General features: G+C 43.5%; 1 protein-coding gene and 1 pseudogene across 10 annotated transcripts in view; both read left to right on the top strand.

Moving 5' to 3' along the window:
* LOC110505749 (apoptosis-stimulating of p53 protein 1) overlaps positions 1-12038 on the top strand; it is a 46153-nt gene extending 34115 nt beyond the window's left edge. For 9 of the 10 annotated variants that reach the window (XM_036963063.1, XM_036963064.1, XM_036963059.1 and 6 more), the window contains 8 exons: positions 6380-6462; positions 6793-7225; positions 7530-8281; positions 8684-8824; positions 9072-9205; positions 9341-9507; positions 9933-10132; positions 10450-12038. In XM_036963063.1, the coding sequence (XP_036818958.1) occupies positions 6380-6462; positions 6793-7225; positions 7530-8281; positions 8684-8824; positions 9072-9205; positions 9341-9507; positions 9933-10132; positions 10450-10491 (1952 nt within the window). In that variant the 3' untranslated portion in view covers positions 10492-12038. The remainder of the gene's footprint in view (positions 1-6379; positions 6463-6792; positions 7226-7529; positions 8282-8683; positions 8825-9071; positions 9206-9340; positions 9508-9932; positions 10133-10449) is intronic. The other variant, XM_036963060.1, reaches the window with a different exon arrangement.
* Positions 11029-15380, top strand: LOC110504220 (annotated as a pseudogene).
* The last annotated feature ends 6830 nt before the right edge of the window (positions 15381-22210 follow it).

Raw genomic sequence — 22210 nt, 5'->3', positions numbered from 1 at the left:
TCCATTTCTTTTGGACCTAAAAAATATATTTATTTACAGTACTGGTCAAAAGTATGGACACACCTACACATTCCAAGAGTATTAGACATCCAAACTGTGAAATAATGGCATATGGCATCATGTAGTAACCGAAAAAGTGTTAAACAAATCAAAATGTATTTCAGATGATTGATTCTTCAAAGTAGCCACCCTTTTCCTTAATGACAGCTTTACACACTCGTGAAATTCTCTCAACCAGCTTCACCTGGAATGCTTTTCCAACAGTCTTGAAGGAGTTCCCACATATGCTGAGCACTTGCTGGCTGCTTTTCCTTCACTCTGCAGTCCAACTCATCCCAAACCATCACAATTGGGTTGAGGTCGGGTGATTGTGGAGGCCAGGTCATCTGATGCAGCCCTCCATCACTCCCCTTCCTTCTTGGTCAAATAGCCCTTACACGGCCTGGAGGTGTGTTGGGTCATTGTCCTGTTAAAAAGCAAATGATAGTCCCACTAAGCGCAAACCAGATGGGATGGGGTTTTGGTGCAGAATGCTGTGGTAGACATGCTGGGTAAGTGTGCCTTGAATTCTAAATAAATCACAGACAGTGTCACAAGCAACGCACCATCACACCACCTCCTCCATGCTTCATGGTGGGAACCACACATGCAGAGATCATCCGTTCACCTACTCTGCATCTCACAAAGACACTGCGGTTGGACCCAAAAATCTCAAATTTGGACTCATCAGACCAAAGGACAGATTTCCACCGGTATAATGTCCATTGCTCGTGCTTCTTGTCCATTGCGCGTGCTTCTAATAAAAATTAAGAAAACCCCTTGAATGAGTAGGTGTGTCCAAACTTTTGACTGGTACTTTATATTGGAATGAATTGTCATTGTGTGCCCAGAATACCACTGTCAGAATGAGCAGCCTCAATTGAATAAGGGGAAATGGTTAGGTAACATGGTTTATTTGTATGGACAAAAATGGACGTATGACGTTAGAGAAGGGGTTACTGCAGCATTGTTCTCCACCTCTTTGAATGTAACAAGCCAAACATGTCTCACAAATAGAACTGAATAGAGTGAAATGAGGGGTTGTCTTTGATGGACTTGAGCTGCGCCCCAAATGGCACCCTGTTCCATATACAGTACCAGTCAAAAGTTTGGACTCATCTACTCATTCCAGGGTTTTTATTTATTTTTACAATTTTTTACATTTTGAAATAAAATATATGGAATCATGTAGAAACCAAAAAAGTGTTAAACAAATCTAAATATATTTTATTTTTGAGATTCTTCAAAGTAGCCACCCTTTGCCTTGGACAGCTTTGCACACTCTTGGCATTCTCTCAACCAGCTTCATGATGTAATCACCTGGAATGCATTTCAATTGAACCAAGATGGCGTAGCAGTCGGACGTGTGTTTGTCTTGTCCCATGTAAATAGTCGTTTTCCTCTCGTTTTTTTGTATATATTTTAATCTCACTTTCCTTCTACGGACTGAATATAAATTGCTGCAACCAGCCTCACCCAATGTGGTACGGATCTGCTATTTTTATACTTTAGAACCAGAACCCCATCAGCAGCTAACTAGCTAGTAGTCAGTTAGCCACTGCTAGCGGTCTTCACTGTTAACTCGGACACCAGCCAGCTTCAGCTCGGTCAATACCTGCCAGTCTGCACAGCGCGATATCAACCCAGAGCATATCGGACTGCTTTTTCTCTACCACATCTCCGGATTCTCTGGACCATTACACCGGATCATCGTAGCTAGCTAGCAACAACCTGAGTGGCCACTGCTGGCTAACACCTCTGTCCCAAAGCAAGCACCAGTTAGCCTTGAGCTAGCCTCGAGCTAGGCCCATCTCCCAGCTAGCCAAAGAGGTCTACCAGCTAATTTTTGGGCTACAATACCTCTTTAGCCAATTGGCCTGGACCCTTTATTGCTGACATGGAGCCCTGCCGATCCATCACCACTGGTCTGCTGACTTAATTGTCCGAGGAGGTTTCAACAGGCTTTTCCGTTGCGACGTTGCTGAAGACCCATCTGCTAGCCCCGGCCTGCTAGCTTTCTGAATCGCCTTGTCTCCAGCTTGCCTAGTATAGTAGCGACTACCGAACGTCTCCTTGACTCACCAATTGCTGCTCATTGGACCCTATGATCACTCGGCTACACATGCCTCTCCCTAATGTCAATATGCCTTGTCTGCCTTGCTGTTTAGGTTAGTTATTTTTGTTTTATTTCACTGTAGAGCCCCCAGCCCCGCCCAACATGCCTTAGATGGCTATTTTGTCCCACACCCCACACATTCGGAGACCTCACCTGGCTTAACTGGTGCCTCCAGAGACACAACCGCTCTCATCGTCACTCAATGCCTAGGTTTACCTCCACTGTACTCACATCCTACCATACCTTGTCTGTACACTATGCCCTGAATCTATTCTATCACACCCAGAAATCTGCTCCTTTTATTCTCTGTTCCCAACGCACTAGACGACCAGTTCTTATAGCCTTTAGCCGTACCCTTATCCTTTCTATTGTGTTATTGACTCTACGTTTGTTTATCCCATGTGTAACTCTGTGTTGTTGTTTCCGTCGCACTGCTTTGCTTTATCTTGGCCAGGTCGCAGTTGTAAATGAGAACTTGTTCTCAACTGGCCTACCTGGTTAAATAAAGGTGAAATAAGTTAATAAGTTGTTAAGTTAATTTCTGGAATTTCTTTCTTTAATGCGTTTGAGTCAATCAGTTGTGCTGTGACAAGGTAGGGTTGGTATACAGAAGATAGCTCTATTTGGTAAAAGATCAAGTCCATATTATGGCAGCTCAAATAAGCAAAGAGAAATTACTTTCCATCATTACTTTAAGACTGAGGTGCAGTTAATCCAGAAAATTTCAAGAACTTTGAAAGTTTCTTCAAGTGCTGCCGCAAAAACAATCAAGTGCTATGATGAAACTGGCTCTCATGAGGACCATCACAGGAAGGGAAGACACAGAGTTACCTCTGCTGCAGAGGATATGTTCATTAGAATAACTGCACCTCAGATTGTAGCCCAAATAACTGCTTCACAGAGTTCAAGTATCAGACACATCTCAACATCAACTGTTCAGGGGAGACTGCGTGAATCAGGCATTCATGGTCAAATTGCTGCAAAGAAACCACTACTAAAGGACACCAATAATAAGAAGAGACTTGCTTGGACCAAGAAACACAAGGAATGGACATTAGACCGGAGAAAATCTGTCCTTTGGTCTTATGAGTCCAAATTTGAGATTTTTTGTTCCAACCGCCATGTCTTTGTGAGACGCAGAGTAGGTGATGCTCTCCACATGTGTGGTTCCACTGTGAAGCATGGAGGAGGAGGTGTGATGGTGTGGGGGTGCTTTGCTGGGGACACTGTCAGTGATTTTATTTAGAATTCAAGGCACAATTAACCAGCATGGCTACCACAGCATTCTGCAGCGATACGCCATCCCATCTGGTTTGCGCTTATCATTTGTTATTCAACAGGACAATGACCCAACACACCTCCAGGCTGTGAAAGGGCTATTTGACCAAGAAGGAGAGTGAAGGAGTGAAGGACAAGCAGCCAACAAATGCTCAGAATATGTGGGAACTCCTTCAATACGGTTGGAAAAGCATTCCGGGTGAAGCTGGTTGAGAGAATACCAAGAGTGTGCAAAGCTGTCATCAAAGCAAAGGGTGGCTACTTTGAAGAATCTAAAATATATACAGTGCCTTGCGAAAGTATTCGGCCCCCTTGAACTTTGCGACCTTTTGCCACATTTCAGGCTTCAAACATAAAGATATAAAACTGTATTTTTTTGTGAAGAATCAACAACAAGTGGGACACAATCATGAAGTGGAGCGACATTTATTGGATATTTCAAACTTTTTTAACAAATCAAAACCTGAAAAATTGGGCGTGCAAAATTATTCAGCCCCTTTACTTTCAGTGCAGCAAACTCTCTCCAGAAGTTCAGTGAGGATCTCTGAATGATCCAATGTTGACCTAAATGACTAATGATGATAAATACAATCCACCTGTGTGTAATCAAGTCTCCGTATAAATGCACCTGCACTGTGATAGTCTCAGAGGTCCGTTAAAAGCGCAGAGATCATCATGAAGAACAAGGAACACACCAGGCAGGTCCAAGATACTGTTGTGAATAAGTTTAAAGCCGGATTTGGATACAAAAAGATTTCCCAAGCTTTAAACATCCCAAGGAGCACTGTGCAAGCGATAATATTGAAATGGAAGGAGTATCAGACCACTGCAAATCTACCAAGACCTGGCCGTCCCTCTTAACTTTCAGCTCATACAAGGAGAAGACTGATCAGAGATGCAGCCAAGAGGCCCATGATCGCTCTGGATGAACTGCAGAGATCTACAGCTGAGGTGGGAGACTCTGTCCATAGGACAACAATCAGTCGTATATTGCACAAATCTGGCCTTTATGGAAGAGTGGCAAGAAGAAAGCCATTTCTTAAAGATATCCATAAAAAGTGTCGTTTAAAGTTTGCCACAAGCCACCTGGGAGACACACCAAACATGTGGAAGAAGGTGCTCTGGTCAGATGAAACCAAAATTGAACTTTTTGGCAACAATGCAAAACGTTATGTTTGGCGTAAAAGCAACACAGCTGAACACACCATCCCCACTGTCAAACATGGTGGTGGCAGCATCATGGTTTGGGCCTGCTTTTCTTCAGCAGGGACAGGGAAGATGGTTAAAATTGATGGGAAGATGGATGGAGCCAAATACAGGACCATTCTGGAAGAAAACCTGATGGAGTCTGCAAAAGACCTGAGACTGGGACGGAGATTTGTCTTCCAACAAGACAATGATCCAAAACAGAAAGCAAAATCTACAATGGAATGGTTCAAAAATAAACATATCCAGGTGTTAGAATGGCCAAGTCAAAGTCCAGACCTGAATCCAATCGAGAATCTGTGGAAAGAACTGAAAACTGCTGTTCACAAATGCTCTCCATCCAACCTCACTGAGCTCGAGCTGTTTTGCAAGGAGGAATGGGAAAAAATGTCAGTCTCTCGATGTGCAAAACTGATAGAGACATACCCCAAGCGACTTACAGCTGTAATCGCAGCAAAAGGTGGCGCTACAAAGTATTAACTTAAGGGGGCTGAATAATTTTGCACGCCCAATTTTTCAGTTTTTGATTTGTTAAAAAAGTTTGAAATATCCAATAAATGTCGTTCCACTTCATGATTGTGTCCCACTTGTTGTTGATTCTTCACAAAAAAATACAGTTTTATATCTTTATGTTTGAAGCCTGAAATGTGGCAAAAGGTCGCAAAGTTCAAGGGGGCCGAATACTTTCGCAAGGCACTGTATATATATATATATATATATATATAAAACACTTGTTTGGTTACTTCATGATTCTATGTGTTATTTCATAGTTTTGATGTCTTCACTATTATTTGACAATGTAGAAAATAGTAAAATAAAGAAAAACTCTTGAATGAGTAGGTGTGTCCAAACGTTTGACTGGTACTGTGTAAGCCCTACTTTTCACCAGAGCCCTATTTCAGATGCAGCCTCAGATCGTGTAGTCCTTCTAGAAGTACCTTTTAAATAGTGCTGGGCAGTTGTAATGTTTGAAAGGGAGAGTAGGCAAGGCTTAGTTGGCACAGACACTGCAAAAGGTTTAATAGGAAGTCTGGCAGACAGACAGGGAATAGTTTACCTCCAGACAGACTGTGTCTCAAAGAGAGAGAGAGTGATAGACACTAATCTCTTTAACCCGATCAGAATCGGGGACCAAAATACACCCAGCAGATACACCTTGTATTAGACCTGACCCTATGTCCCTCAGGTCAGTCTTTAGGTATGGAGGGCAAGCTGTTCCTGTACTGTGTCAGTCTGTAGGTATGGAGGTCAAGCTGTTAATGTATTTTGCCAGTCTGTAGGTATGGAGGGCAAGCTGTTACTGTATTTTGCCAGTCTGTAGGTATGGAGGGCAAGCTGTTCCTGTATTGTGCCAGTCTGTAGGTATGGAGGGCAAGCTGTTCCTGTACTGTGTCAGTCTGTAGGTATGGAGGGCAAGCTGTTCCTGTACTGGGTCAGTCTGTAGGTATGGAGGGCACAAGGCAAAGAGAGCAAAGTGATCTAGAAATTGAAACGTATTAGCTACAGGGACTAGTTCTTCAAATAGACAGTGTGTTGTGTGTGTGTCACTATACTTTCCGTTGCTCATTTGGACTAGCATCAACATTCTGTCGATCATTTCTCGAGACAACTAGAATATCACAGCTCATCTTTCTTAACCGTTATCCTGGAACACAGACTTCACAGTCTTCTTTTACCACTTTCTCTGTCTTGTCTTTCTCACCCAATCCCTCTCTCTCTCTCTGTGTACCCCTCCTGTAGCCAATGAAGCAGTGTGGCCCACCCTTAGTAAAAGTGTCTCCTTGATGCAACCTTCAGATTGGAGGAACACCAGCCCAGACCAGGTGAGATCCCTGCTCCACCTCCCACTACTACAGTCATTGGGTACATCGCAATAGTCTAAAGTGGCTTACTATCATCATCTCCTCTCTTTCATCTGCAAGGATATTAAATAACTAACCATTAAAAGCAATTCCTGGTTGGTTTTCTACACCATATTGCTTTCACAGACCCAGTATTTTTTAGATCAATACAGACGGAGAGGACACAAGTAGAAGCCACTTAAGACTATTGAGATGCAGCCATTCACTTTTGGCTCTTTCACACACTCCTTGGACTCTCCTTCCTACTGTCCTATAATGAATCTAACTGGTTCATGGTGTTTACCTCCACAGAGCCTTGACTTCAGTAAGCTACCAGGAGGATCCGTGTCCAAACCACTACCCATCTACGGGACCTACCCTGCACCTACTGGCCACCCGTCTATAGTCTGCTCTACCAGCTCCCTGACCAGGTCTGCCCCTGCCACTTTAGCCTGGCAGCGTTCAGCCCCAGAACCTCCTGGTTACTCCTCCCAGCAGATCCAGCAGCGTATCTCTGTCCCCCCTAGCCCCACACCCCAGTCAGGTCTGGGGGAGGGGGAGAGTCATGACCCCCTGCCGGCTGTGGCTGTGAGGCCCTACGTTCCAGACCGGTCATCCTCCAGGCCTCAGTCCCCCAGGAAGGGCCCTGCCACTATGAACTCCTCCTCCATCTACCACATGTACCTGCAGCAGCCTGCAGCAGCCAAGAGCTACCCAGCAGGAGGCAGGTCTGCTGTCAAAGCAGGTAAACGCCTCAATCGATGGACATTATATTTTTTAAAGAGTCAGTCAGACCTGGGTTCTAATAGCATTTGATTTCCTTCAAATAATTAAGCTTCACTTAATTGAGCATGCCTTGCACAGTGGGATCAATGTAATAGTTCCAAAAGTGCAAAGGCACTCCAGGGAGTCTCAATCAAACTCTCAAAGTATTTGAAGGAAACAAATAGTATTTCAACCCAGGCCTCATTCAGCTAATGCTTGACTTTCCTGTTGGGTCTCAATCTGTATGGTCCTATATTAATATCTCCATCTCCTTTTGTTCGTAGTGTATGGGAAACCCGTGCTTCCCTCCAGCACCTCTCCCTCCCCTGTGCCCTTCCAGCATGGGGCCCTGTCCCCAGGAGGAGAGAGTGGAGAGGACATGGTGGACAGGGAAGGGGACACCACAGAGGGTAGACTCCTACCCTCTCCCAGCGTGGAGAACATCCCGCGACCCCTGAGCCCCACCAAGCTGACCCCCGTGGCCCACTCCCCGCTGCGCTACCAGAGCGACGCCGACCTAGAGGTCCTGCGCCGGCGGCTGACCAATGCACCGCGCCCGCTGAAGAAACGCAGCTCCATCACAGAGCCAGAGGGCCCCACCGGACCCAACATCCAGAAGCTCCTGTACCAGCGCTTCAACACTCTGGCCGGAGGCATGGAGGGCAGCAACAGCACCCCATTCTACCAGCCCGTCTTCATGGGTGGTGTCCTGGGATGTCCGGACATGGACAACATCAACACTTCTAATGGGAACCTGATCGGGACAGCTTCCCTGGTCGTCACTGCCGCAGACGGTACCAACTCAAACCATCGCCTGTCCTCTTCTATGTCCCCTTCCTCTGACTCCAATGAGAGGAGGACACTCCCAACCAGTGAGACCACTCCCCACATGCCCACCTCCCAGCCCAGCTTGGAAGACAACAACAACCAACCTGGCACCAACTCCACTCCCAGGCCCATCCCCATCCCTGAGGCCTCGTCTCCCCAGCCGAAAGAAACCTCTCCCCGGACTGTCACACCCCCGGCATTGCCTAAGGTCAACCTGCGGAGCCACAGCTCCATAATGCAACAGCATGCTTCCTTTTTGTGTGCCATAATACATAGGGTCTAGAGTTTCTCCTGGTCAGGTCACATGGTCTGCAAAAAATCTGACTTATGCTAGAGTTGCCATCTGAGTTGCAGACATTGCTTTCTTCACAGGAAAAATTCCCTGCCCTAGTCATGACATTAGACCCCAGGAGGCTGCTGAGGGGAAGACAGCTCATAATAATGACTGGAATGAAGTAAAGGGAATGGTATCAAACACATGGGAACCACTTGTTTGATAGCATTCCATTCATTCCGTTCCAGCCATTACTCTGAGCCCGTCCTCCCCAATTAAGGTGCCACCAACCACCTGTGCATTAGCCAGAGAGTAACTCCACTTTCTCTGTCTCAGCAGATCAAGAGGACTAACCTGAAGAAACCTGAGTCAGAGAGGACAGGCCACGGGCTGCGGGTTAAGTTCAACCCTCTGGCCCTGCTACTGGATGCCTCTCTGGAGGGAGAGTTTGACTTGGTGCAGCGGATCATCTATGAGGTAATCATAGGCTCTTCAATTCAATTCAAACTTTATTGTCCCAGAAGAGAAATTCCTTGTGTTGAGTCTTCTCATTTAACATACCATTCTGTCAGCCTGTAAGAGATTTCAAACTGACTTCTAAATCAGCTGCTCTTTAAAAATGTTAATGGCTTTTGTGACTGTTTATATAAAAAGGGCTTTATCAATACATTTCTATTTGATTCATGAAAATAAATGTGACTGATCGATCATTTCCCCCATGCAGGTTGAGAACCCCAGCACGGCCAATGACGAGGGCATCACCCCCCTTCACAACGCCGTATGTGCTGGACGTCACCACATCGTCAAGTTCCTGCTCGACTTTGGAGTTAACGTCAATGCTGCTGACAGCGATGGATGGTGAGGACGTACACTGTGACCATTTCTCTCCTCTCTTTCTCTTTGACCTTAGCTTTGGTCAGCTGCATTTAAAACGGTCAAGACTTCACAATGTCTCCATGAACGTCTCTCCTTTTGTGTCTGTCATGTGCTCAGGACCCCACTACACTGTGCTGCCTCCTGTAACAGTGTGCATCTCTGTAAGCTGCTGGTGGAGTCAGGGGCGGCCATCTTTGCCACCACCATCAGTGATGTGGAGACAGCGGCTGATAAGTGTGAGGAGATGGAGGACGGATACACACAGTGTTCCCAGTTCCTCTTCGGTGAGTCGTGTTGTATAGAGAGACATGCGGCTCCTGTCTACAAAACAACCCCTAGCCCCTACACCCTTTTGTAGATCTGTGGAGCTCAAAGGAGAGCTATGGGCCATGTCCCCAAAACAACACTTATCCCTACACACTCGTGCTTGGATATGTAGAATTGGATCGGTATAAGCTATATGTCGAAAGTACCATCTAATCTTTATGAAGGCAAGGCAAAGCATCAACCTTATTTTTGGTAACCATCCAATCCTTCTCTAGGGGCAAGGAGATGCCCCTCAATCACGGCCGGTTGTGATACAGCCTGGAATCGAACCAGGGTCTGTAGTGACGCCTCTGGCACTGAGATGCAGTGCCTTAGACCGCTGTGCCACTGGAAGCCCCTGAGAACTGTGAAGTGACCCTCTTCCTCTCTGTCCATCCACCAGGGCTGCAGGAGAAGCTGGGGGTGATGAATAAAGGGTCTGTGTATGCGCTGTGGGACTATGAGGCACAGAGCTCAGATGAGCTGTCCTTCCACGAGGGAGACGCCATCACCACCCTGAGTCGCAGCGACCACGCTGAGACAGAGTGGTGGTGGGCCAGGCTACATGACAAGGAGGGCTACGTACCACGCAACCTGCTCGGGGTAAGGCCAGTCACCATGATGAATACAACTATGGTCTGAATCACTAGGAAGTTAATATCATAGATCCTATAATTTTGTTTAGTTATATGGTTAATGTGTTGTATCTAGGTATATAGATTTCAAAAATCGTGTATGAAATTAGATGCTAATTAAATGTTAGTTGAATTGATGAGGATCCCAAATGACCGAAGCGACATCTCAAAATATTTGGTAATAAATCCTAAATTGTGACATGGCACCCCCTGCTGTACCTGCCTGTAGAATACGAATTTCCATGATCAGAAAATACAATTAATAGTAACATTTTCTTCTTACAGTTGTATCCAAGGATCAAGCCTAGACAACGTTCTCTGGCATAGAGAAGACGTGCACTATGCTGAGAACGCAGTGCACGTTGTTGTGCTCTGACTGGGCTCAGAGCTGGGTCTGACTGGATCTGCAGACAGTGGCTGTGCCCGGACAGTGCCCTCTCTTTGTGCCAGTCTGTGCCTCCCCAGAACAAAGGACAAGGGCCAGGGCATGGACAGAAGGGGCCATATCCAGACAGACAGACATGCTTGGAATTGGTGGTCACTTACCTAAGAGGAAGTAGAGGCAGTATCCATGGCCCAGAGATCTGTCTACATTTTTTTGAAGGTCCCCCCCTGCCCTTCATTGGACCATGAAGCAATGAAGCTCATTGGATCATGAAGCAATGAAACAAAACATTTTTGTTTTATTTTCAATGACTCCCACCGCCCTGCCACCACCCCTCATTCAGAGAATACTCTGAGCAGAGCTTCCCTCTTTCCCTTCTCACTCAGTGTTTGTCTCCTGTGTGTCAGTCAGAGTTAGGCCTAAATGTGATGATCTCAGAAAAGGGAATAGAGAACAGGGGCAGTCATGAGTTATTGAATATGGGTTTTGCAGTAAGTGCTGTTTGAAGGCGATCAGAGTTCAAACCCTGGAGGTCATATCTTCAGGGTTCAGCAGAGGAAACAAAGGAACAGGTTTTTACAAGATGAGAAAAGGAAGGAAAGTGACGGAAGGTGTAATTGAAAGACTTTGAAGGCCAGTTAAAACTACTAAAAGATGTGTGGAATGTTCTAAACAGTCATATAATGTTGGTGTTATTTATGCAAACCCAAACGTGTTCTGAAGGAATGAGTGGAATATGTAATGCTGGGATGGGAAAGTGAAAGGGGCTGCATTCTCTTCTACAGATGCAATAACTATGAAGCTAACTATGGGTGTGAATTTGAACTAAACTCAAACACTCATAAGCCTACAGTATATAAATGCTTTATCACCTAAAAAGGCCTATAGTTGGATCTCTCTTTGGAGTTTTTCATTTTGAGTTACATTTTAGCAGACGTTTGTACATTGTATTGTTTTCCCTATTTTTGTTTCAAGTTGGTTGTTGTCTTTTTAATTCCCATCATGCAAAGTGATACACATTTTGATCACTGAGTATAGCCATACCACAGGAGGTTGGTGGCACCTTAATTGGATAGATGGGCTTGTGGTTATGGCTGGAGCGGATTAGTGGAATGGTATCAAATACAGCAAACATGGTTTCCATGAGTTTGATGCCATTCCATTTGCTCCGTTCCAGCCATTATTGTGAGACGTCCTCCCCTCAGCAGCCTCCTCTGAGCCATACTGTACTATCTTTGGTATAGCCTACCTGTTGACTGATGCTGGCTTGATCTATAGGTTGTGTATTACCATCAGTTCTATGGGATGGTTTATGTGACAAAACGAACACCAAACAATATGCATAATGAAATGTAAATGTACACAATAAATAATGATTTCCCTTAAATGGGAATAAAAAATGTTTTAACATATACTGAACAAAAATATGAATGCAACATGTAAAGTGTTGGTCCCATGTTTCATAAACTGAAATAAAAGATTCCAGAAATGTTCTATATGCACGAAAAGCTTATTTCTCTAAAATGTTGGGCACAAATTAGTTTACATCTCTGTTAGTTAGCATTTATCTTTTGCCAATATAACCCATCTACCTGACAGGTGTGGCATATTAAAAGGCTGATTAAACAGCATGATCTTTACACAGGTGCACCTTGTGCTGGGGACAATAAAATGCCACTCTGAAATGTACAGTTTTGTCACACAACACAATGCCACAGATGTCTCAAGTTTTGAGGGAGCGTGCAATTGGCATGCTGACTGCAGGAATGTCCACCAGAACTGATGCCAGAGAATTTTAATGTTCATTTCTCTGTCATTTTAGAAAATTTGGCAGTACATCCAACCAGCCTCACAACCTCAGACCACGTATAACCACACTAGCCCAGGACCTCCACGTACAACATCTTCATCTGCAGGATTGGCTGAGACCAGCCACCCTGACAGCTGATGAAAATGTGGGTTTGTACAACCAAAGAATTGCTGCACAAACTGTCAGAAACCGTCTCAAGGAGCTCATCTGCATGCTCCTCATCCTCACCAGGGTCTTGGTCCGACTGCAGTTCGGCGTCGTAACTGACTTCAGTGGGCAAATTCTCACCTTCGATGGCCATTGGCACGATGGAGGAGTGTGCTCTTTACGGATGAATCCTGTACCAGGCAGATGGCAGACAGTGTGTATGGCGTCGTGTTGGCAAGCTGTTTGCTGATGTCAACGTTGTGAACAGAGTGCCTCATGGTGGGGTTATGGCATAGGCAGGCATAAGCTATGTACAATGAACACAATTGCATTTTATCGAGGGAAATTTGAATGCACAAAGATACCGTGAGGAGATCCAGAGGCCCATTGTCGTGCCATTCATCCGCCGCCATCACCCGATGTTTCAGCATGATAATGCATGGCTCCGTGTCTCAAGAATCTGTACAGAATTCCTGGAAGCTGAAAATGTCTCAGTTCTTCCATGGCCTGCATAATCACCAGACATGTCAACTGTTGATCATGTTTGGGATGCTCTGGATCGACGTGTACGACAGTGTGTTCCAGTTCCCGCCAATATCCATCAACTTCGCACAGCCATTGAAAAGGAGTGGGACAACATTGCACAGGCCACAATCAACAGCCTTATCAACTCTATGTGAAGGAGATCTGTTGCGCTTCATGATCTTTGAAATTGTTGCATGTTGCGGTTATATTTTAGTTCAGTATAGAATGTTATACTTTACGTTTTGCAATGCTATGCGCAATGCTGACATTGGCTACAGTCTTCATACAGTCCACCAAACAAGAGTTAATAATTGATTTATGATCTATCCCACCTCTGGGCTAAACATTGACCAGTATCTGCCTGACAGGTGCAGTTTTCTGTGAAGGTCAAGGAGCAATCACGTACTGAGAGCCGCAGTAAGTTATGGTTGTCACAAAGTTGCACCATTACAAAATGAATTGTACTATAGTAGCCTACTTCTTGCCTACTGTCTTTTCTGTGGACTGGGCACATAGGTGTGAAAATAAAACCCTGCATTTGCGCATGTGCACTACCATTCAAGAGGAGATCAAAGACTTTCATAGTTGTTGACTAATCATCTATCAAGGGACTTGAGCCATGATGGCAAATCCAGAAGCCTTTCACATAAATAGTCTGTTTTTGGAGAGCATAGACATGTAAAAACAGGCGGGGACCACTGAGTTTTTAAAACTGGAAAGTTCCCAACCCTCTGGTTCATTCAACATCTGCGGTATTGAACACGTGTCAAAAGGTAAGCATGTTCAAAAGGGTTGAAGTTAAGTTACCATAAATTATTTCACATCTGTAGGCCTAATTGAATACACCGTTAGAATACTACTTTAGTAACATTTCAATGATTAGTGTTTCACACAAGTGATGGGTCTATATGAATCCACTTGAAACAGACTCTACATAAACCTTTAAATTACGCACGTCATGGAATATGGGAAATGGACGCCATTATAACTGGTTTGTTTACTACGGTTGAAACACTTGTTCGACAGCACCTCCTAGTGTTGACCAGATGAGATGTGATTCAATGCTGCCTTGAGTTCATGATGATACAGAGGACAGCCTTATAATTGACGACTGATTTACTTGTGGACATTGTAGACTATGCCTGTTACCCCATGTGTGTGTGTTGCCATTTTTGTCTCATTTTGCCTGTTCAGGTGTGGGATGATGCTAATGATGAGGCCCTGCGTCTGACCCAGACTGATGGCCTGACCAATTGTATGTTCCACCCTTTGACCATCCTCTGCTCTGGTGAGAAGATATTTAAGTCAGACAAATCCTTAACTGAGCCTGTAGAAAAGGGCATGACTTCAAGAATGACTGACTTAGATCACAAATGATAAACTAGGTGTTTCGAGCCCTGAATGCTGATGGGCTGACAGCCGTGGTATATCAGACCATATACCACAGGTTTTTACTGCTCTAATTACGTTGGTAACCAGTTTAGAATTGTAATAAGGCACCTCTGGGTTTTGTGATATATGGCCAATATGTAAGGAGGTGGGCTGGGGCAGTGTGCCCATCATCTGTGGAGGCTGAGGGAGCAGGCTGTTTTAATGCAGCAGTAAAGGCTGCCAGGATGGTCACCCTCCCTGACATCACCAGGTGAGAAGAGAACAGAGAATAAACTGAGATTTTCATTTAGCATTGTGTTGTATTCAAATCTATTCCATTCCATTCTAATGATCTGCAATGGTTGTATTGTCAGAGGCCATGTGTCTGAGTTCGAAGACGGTGTGAAGGCAGGCCTTTGAGTGCAGTAAGGGGGGCAACATGAACATCATATCAGAGCTGGTCACTGACCAGCAGGCTCTGCAAGTAGTGGAGACCTTCCTGGGTGAGCGTAGTACCAGCCGTCACTGTTCTGATCCCTATACTTTACTCTGCATTATATGAGGTATAGTTGTATTCTAAAAGAAACATAGCTACAGGTTACGAATAAATATTTTCTGTTTGTGTGTGTGTGTATACATGTGTGCTTGCGTGTGTGTGTGTGTGTATGTGTGTGTGTGTGTGTGTGTGTGTGTGTGTGTGTGTGTGTGTGTGTGTCCAGACGAGGAGCGTGTGCTGGTGGAGCTGGCCTGCGGGGCTGCATTAGCAGCTGTGTACTGTGGGGTCATCCAGAGTCTGCAGGGTGAGGGCCGGCTGCCCGTTCCCCTAGCAGGGCCTCTGGTGATGATCGTCTGTGGAGGCAGCAGCGTCAATCAGGCACAGCTGGAACATCTCAGGAAGGTCCTCAATAGATGAACACAGAAAATGGAACCATAGAATTAGATAAACCTTAGAAGAACACAGTTTGGAAAACCAGACAGTATTTACAGTGCCTTGCGAAAGTATTCGGCCCCCTTGAACTTTGCGACCTTTTGCCACATTTCAGGCTTCAAACATAAAGATATAAAACTGTATTTTTTCAATCAACAACAAGTGGGACACAATCATGAAGTGGAACGTCATTTATTGGATATTTCAAATCTTTTTTAACAAATCAAAAACTGAAAAATTGGGCGTGCAAAATTATTCAGCCCCCTTAAGTTAATACTTTGTAGCGCCACCTTTTGCTGCGATTACAGCTGTAAGTCGCTTGGGGTATGTCTCTATCAGTTTTGCACATCGAGAGACTGAAATGTTTTCCCATTCCTCCTTGCAAAACAGCTCGAGCTCAGTGAGGTTGGATGGAGAGCATTTGTGAACAGCAGTTTTCAGTTATTTCCACAGATTCTCGATTGGATTCAGGTCTGGACTTTGACTTGGCCATTCTAACACCTGGATATGTTTATTTTTGAACCATTCCATTGTAGATTTTGCTTTCTGTTTTGGATAATTGTCTTGTTGGAAGACAAATCTCCGTCCCAGTCTCAGGTCTTTTGCAGACTCCATCAGGTCATTCTTCCAGAATGGTCATGAATTTGTCTCCATCCATCTTCCCATCAATTTTAACCATCTTCCCTGTCCCTGCTGAAGAAAAGCAGGCCCAAACCATGATGCTGCCACCACCATATTTGACAGTGGGGATGGTGTGTTCAGCTGTGTTGCTTTTACGCCAAACATAACGTTTTGCATTGTTGCCAAAAAGTTCAATTTTGGTTTCATCTGACCAGAGCACCTTCTTCCACATGTTTGGTGTGTCTCCCAGGTGGCTTGTGGCAAACTTTAAACAACACTTTTTATGGATATCTTTAAGAAATGGCTTTCTTCTTGCCACTCTTCCATAAAGGCCAGATTTGTGCAATATACGACTGATTGTTGTCCTATGGACAGAGTCTCCCACCTCAGCTGTAGATCTCTGCAGTTCATCCAGAGTGATCATGGGCCTCTTGGCTGCATCTCTGATCAGTCTTCTCCTTGTATGAGCTGAAAGTTTAGAGGGACGGCCAGGTCTTGGTAGATTTGCAGTGGTCTGATACTCCTTCCATTTCAATATTATCGCTTGCACAGTGCTCCTTGGGATGTTTAAAGCTTGGGAAATCTTTTTGTATCCAAATCCGGCTTTAAACTTCTTCACAACAGTATCTCGGACCTGCCTGGTGTGTTCCTTGTTCTTCATGATGCTCTCTGCGCTTTTAACGGACCTCTGAGACTATCACAGTGCAGGTGCATTTATATGGAGACTTGAATACACACAGGTGGATTGTATTTATCATCTTTAGTCATTTAGGTCAACATTGGATCATTCAGAGATCCTCACTGAACTTCTGGAGAGAGTTTGCTGCACTGAAAGAAAAGGGGCTGAATAATTTTGCACGCCCAATTTTTCAGTTTTGATTTGTTTGAAATGTCCAATAAATGTCGTTCCACTTCATGATTGTGTCCCACTTGTTGTTGATTCTTCACAAAAAAATACAGTTTTATATCTTTATGTTTGAAGCCTGAAATGTGGCAAAAGGTCGCAAAGTTCAAGGGGGCCGAATACTTTCGCAAGGCACTGTAAAAGGCAATTGGACTCCCACCAGTTTATGGCTCCAGACTGTGTTATTGAAAGATTATGAGGATAGATTCTTAATAGTTTTTGATTACAGCTTTTTAACCCGTTGTATACATTTTCACAATGTTGACCAATACTGCCCCAAATTTCTCTGCTTTGTAATCTGTGCCAAATTTGGAAAATCTCTGACATCCTTTTATTCATGGAATGAAATCTGAAATAAAATTCAGTAGTGCTTATTATTAGTGTACATTTCATGCAGCATTCAAATGCAGTTACTAGTTATGACCAACAGGTGGTACTCCTTGTCACTGAGAAGATACAGTCAGAGACTCAAGAGAATGACATTTCATAGGCTACTTTTTATCTGCTTGGTGCCTAGCAAATTAACTAAGTAGACCAGACCCAGCTGCTATTGCATTGTTGCCTATGGGAGAGCCACCCCTAAAGTAGACTGGAACTGTGCCAATTTTTTTCAATGTTTTTGCCTAATCTTTATAATCCGCCATCTTTGATGCAGTATCTCTGCAGACTAACTAAAAACCAGTGGAACTGTTAGGCTATACTAAGACACCCTTAGATTGCTTTCCTTCTGATACCAATCTGTTTATATCAGCTATAAGCATGAATGATCTAGTATTCCATTGTTTATATATAGTACCAGTCAAAAGTTTGGACACACCTCATCAATCAAGGGTTTTTCTTTATTTTTTACTATTTTCTATATTGTAGAATAATATATGGAATCATGTAGTAAACAGTGTTAAACTAATTAAAATATATTTTACATTTGAGATTCTTCAAAGTAGCCACCTTTTGCCTTGATGACAGCATTGCACACTCTTAACCAGCTTCACGAGGGATGCTTTTTCAACAGTCATGAAGGAGTTCCCACATATGCTGAGCACTTTTTTGCTGATTTTCCTCCATCTGCAGTCCAACTCATCCCAAACCATCTCAATTGGGTTCAGGTTGGGTGATTGTGGAGGCCAGGTCACCTGATGCAGCACTCCATCACTCTCCTTCTTGGTCAAATAGCCCTTACACAGCCTGGAGGTGTGTTTTGGGTCATTGTCCTGTCGGAAAAACAAATGATAGTCCCACTAAGTGCTAACCAAATGGAATGGCGTTTCGCTACAGAATGCTGTGGTAGCCATGCTGGTTAAGTGTGCCTTGAATTCTAAATAAATCAAAGTGTTGTCAGTAAAGCACCAATATACCTCCTCCTCCATGCTTCATGGTGGGAACCACACATGTGGAGATCATCCGTTCACCTACTCTGTATCTCACAAAGACATGACGGTTGGAACCAAAAATCTTAATTTTGGACTCATCAGACCAAAAGACTTACACCGGTCTACACCGATTTACACCGGTCTAATGTCCATTGCTCATGTTTCTTGGCCCAAGCAAGTCTCTTCTTATTATTGGTGTCCTTTAGTAGTTGTTTCTTTACAGCAATTGGACCATGAAGGCCTGATTCACGCAGTCTCTTCTGAACAGTTGATGTTGAGATGTGTCTGTTACTTGAACTCTGTGAAGCATTTATTTGGGCTGCAATTCAGCAGGTAGCATAAGCAGCAGGTAGCCTAGTGGTTAGAGTGTTGGACTAGTAACCAAAAGGTTGCAAGATCGAATCCCTGAACTGACAAGTTAAAAATCTGTTGTTCTGCCCCTGAACAACAGTTAACCCACTAGGCCGTCATTGAAAATACAAATTTGTTCTTAACTGACTTGCCTAGTCAAATAAATAACAAATTCTGATGAACTTATCCTCTGCAGTAGAGTTAGCCTTGTGTCTTCCTTTCCTGTGGCGGTCTTCACGAGAGCCAGTTTGATCATAGCTCTTGATGGTTTTTGCGACTGCACTTGAAGTTCTTGAAATTTGCCGGATTGACTGACCTTAATGTCTTATAGTAATGATGGACTGTCATTTCGCTTTGCTTATTTGAGCTGTTCTTGCCATAATATGGAATTGGTATTTTACCAATTAGGGCTATCTTCTGTATACCACTCTTACCTTGTCACAACACAACTGATTGGCATTAAAAAGGAAAGACATTCCACAAATGAACTTTTAACAAGGCACAGCTGTTAATTGAATACATTCCAGGTGACTACCTGATGAAGGTGGTTGAGAGAATGCCAAGCGTGTGCAAAGCTGTCATCAAGGAAAAGGGTGGCTACTTTGAAGAATCCCAATCTTGTTTAACACTTTTTTGATTAGTACATTATTCCATATGTGTTATTTCATAGTTTTGATGTCTTCACTATTATTCTACAATGTAGAAAATAGTACAAATAAAGAAAAACTCTTGAATGAGTAGGTGTGTCCAAACTTTTGGCTGGTACTGTACATGTAGGCTACGCTATTGTTTAAGCTGTCATGGTTGATGAGACACAGTCTTAACAAACGTGGCTATGTTAAACAGATATCAGTAGCAGCTTCATATAAAATAATTTCAAATAGTCATGGAAAAGCTCATGCTCGCTTTCAATTTGTTTAACTACCTCTATTTTGACAAGCTGTGTTGAATTGAAGAATGTCTACTATTGGGATCGGCTAATTACAAGCTATGAGGTCTCTAAAGGTAAATATTTAATGATCAAAAGCCCCTTGGCCTTGGGCTATCTCCTGAAGAGCCGAGCATGTGTAGGATAGATTCTGTATCTGGAAAGCTAAGGACTGGAATGCCAAGTCTTACTCTTCCATACCCATGATTCTGCCCATCCATAATATAAACACATATGCCATGTGTGAGCATATACTGTATGTATATAAAGATGTAATATAGCTCTGCTTCTACCTATAGTAGCCTGATGTGTTTCACTGTCTGTAAGTACAGTATGTATTAGGCACTCTCTTTATAGTCTCCCAAGCTACAGTGTCATAACAAGCACCATTTAATGGAATGGCATGGCTGCTGAGTTTATTGAATGTTTACTGCACACTTAGGAATCAGTTCACCAAGGCCCTATGTCAGTCACAGCTCTAACAGGCCTTTATGTTGCTTCATGAATTTAAGTATGATTTCCAGCATGAGTGGAACAATTAAAGATGATATAGTAAAAAATATATAGTGAGTTATCATTTTGATATAATCTGTAGCAATGGAAATTTGGGTGCTTCTTTTTCTTTTTTTGGGGTCACTGGTATTTTGGAAAGGACAGTCATTGAGAACCACTAATGCTGTATCAACACAGGCAGACCAATTCAGATATTTTTTCCACTAATTGGTCTTTAGACCAATCACATCAGATCTTTTCACATCAGATAATTTTCGCATCTGATTGGTCAATTATCCCTCCCTCAGGAGACAGAGTATTAAGGGTTAATCTGAGATCAGATCAGAGGCATTAGAGGATTGATCCCTCACCTCCCATAAGTGGACATCCCAGAGATGGCACCCTATTCAATGTATACTACTTTTCTGGTCAAATGTAGTGCACTATGTAAGGAATAGGGTGCTCAGCCTCAGGTATCAATGACAATACCTTCTAGACAAGGAAAGGACAGGGTGGTACAACAATATACTGTATAATAATTGGCATACTATATTCTATGTTACTGTAATGGAGTTATAGGAAGAACATAACACTGTACGCTGTTTTCATTGAAAACTACCACACGTTTGGAAATAAACAATGTGTTGGTAATATTCAGTGTGGATGAAAGAAATGAAAAAGCACAGTTCTATATGTTTGAAATATGAAAGATTTGAGAGAGGGTGCAGACAGCTGTATAGTTTGCCTGTCTGCTGAATAATGTTTCATTTGTTCTGTTAGCTATAGGTCTAATACAGTACAGTTTATAGAAATAGTCTTGTGGTCCAACTACAATCCTCTCAGGCATTTCTATACAAAGCGTGACATACTATCATACCAATCATTAATCCTCCATCAATCACAACCTTTGATGTGTGTGTGTGTGTGTGTGTGTGTGTGTGTGTGTGTGTGTGTGTGTGTGTGGAAAAGGCTTGGTGGATTTCTCCTTTTGTTTAAATCTATAAATCTAGCTTTTTAAGGTAAACTTTTGTTTCAGTGATGTTCTATCTACATTATAAAGAGCTCTTACACATCTCCACGGTAAAGTTATAGGATGTAGAGGCATTGTCTGGTTGGATTTGCTGCACAGAGGTGGGCAATTCTTTTTACAAATGTGTTGGTCTCAGGAATAGCAACAAAAGATCATTATGAAGTCAACAAGTCTGCATATTTGACCTTAAGGTGAAACAAATGAAAGTGAACACATCATAACAAATTAATCTGGTTGAGTTACAGTACAGCCAAGTCAGAAAGAGAACAGAACAGACCTGCGAAGAGAAAGACAGAGAGAAAAAAAGTAATGTAAACCAGAGAGAGAAACCTTAGTTTGAACTCCTTACAGTCCTGCCTGCCCTGCCTGACGACAACGACCAGTCTGTCTGTACAGGGGGCTTATCCCTAGAGCAGCTTTACTGACTGTACACGACACGTATATACCTCCATTAGCCCCCCAGCTGGGAACAATAAGCAGGCCTGGACAATTTAAATATTTACGCACCACTAATACACCCAGTTCAACCTTTGGAAGTGCTGCCTTCTGCACATAAACCAGACCAACCAGCCCCTGACGTCACCCCCTGCATGCCTCAATCCCTTCGCTGGCTATGGCTCTGGGACAGCAAACAGGGTAGCTTGGCCTCTAAGAGAAGCCATCAATTCTATAGGGATGATAAGGAAAAGTATGATGCTGGTGATGATGATGGTTTGCCAAAGTGATGATCTCTTGAACCACTGTAAAGAATGAGGCTGATGAAGAAAAAGCAAGGGTGAGTAAACGATAAGGACAAGGTGTTTAAGTAGACTGTTGAACCAAAATAAATCCACCTTGGATATATAAACCAGATCGGAGGCGTGAGGAACTAAAAGTAGTAGTCACCCCTGTAGGTCGAGCTATGTTGCACAGTTTCCAGTTACAACATACATAAAAGGAACAAAAACAACTTTTAGGACTAAAATCAGTAGTAAATCTCTGTATTCCGAAATGGACCATAATCCTGGAGCTATGGTCTGCTCTGCACTGCATGCATCACCAGCTGCTGTCATGGCTGTAATTCCACCATACAGCTCTCATTCCACCATTATTCCTATAATCCCCCGTAATTCTGTCTGTGCCCTGTTTTTGGCTAAATAAATCCCATGTTACCCCTCCACCATCAGCTCCCCATCAGCTCTGCA

The sequence above is a fragment of the Oncorhynchus mykiss genome, chromosome 25 (genome assembly GCF_013265735.2).
Source record: "Oncorhynchus mykiss isolate Arlee chromosome 25, USDA_OmykA_1.1, whole genome shotgun sequence".
NCBI classification, from domain to species: domain Eukaryota; kingdom Metazoa; phylum Chordata; class Actinopteri; order Salmoniformes; family Salmonidae; genus Oncorhynchus; species Oncorhynchus mykiss.
Note: the sequence above shows the minus strand (reverse complement) of the source record. Positions and strands in the feature narration are given on the sequence as shown.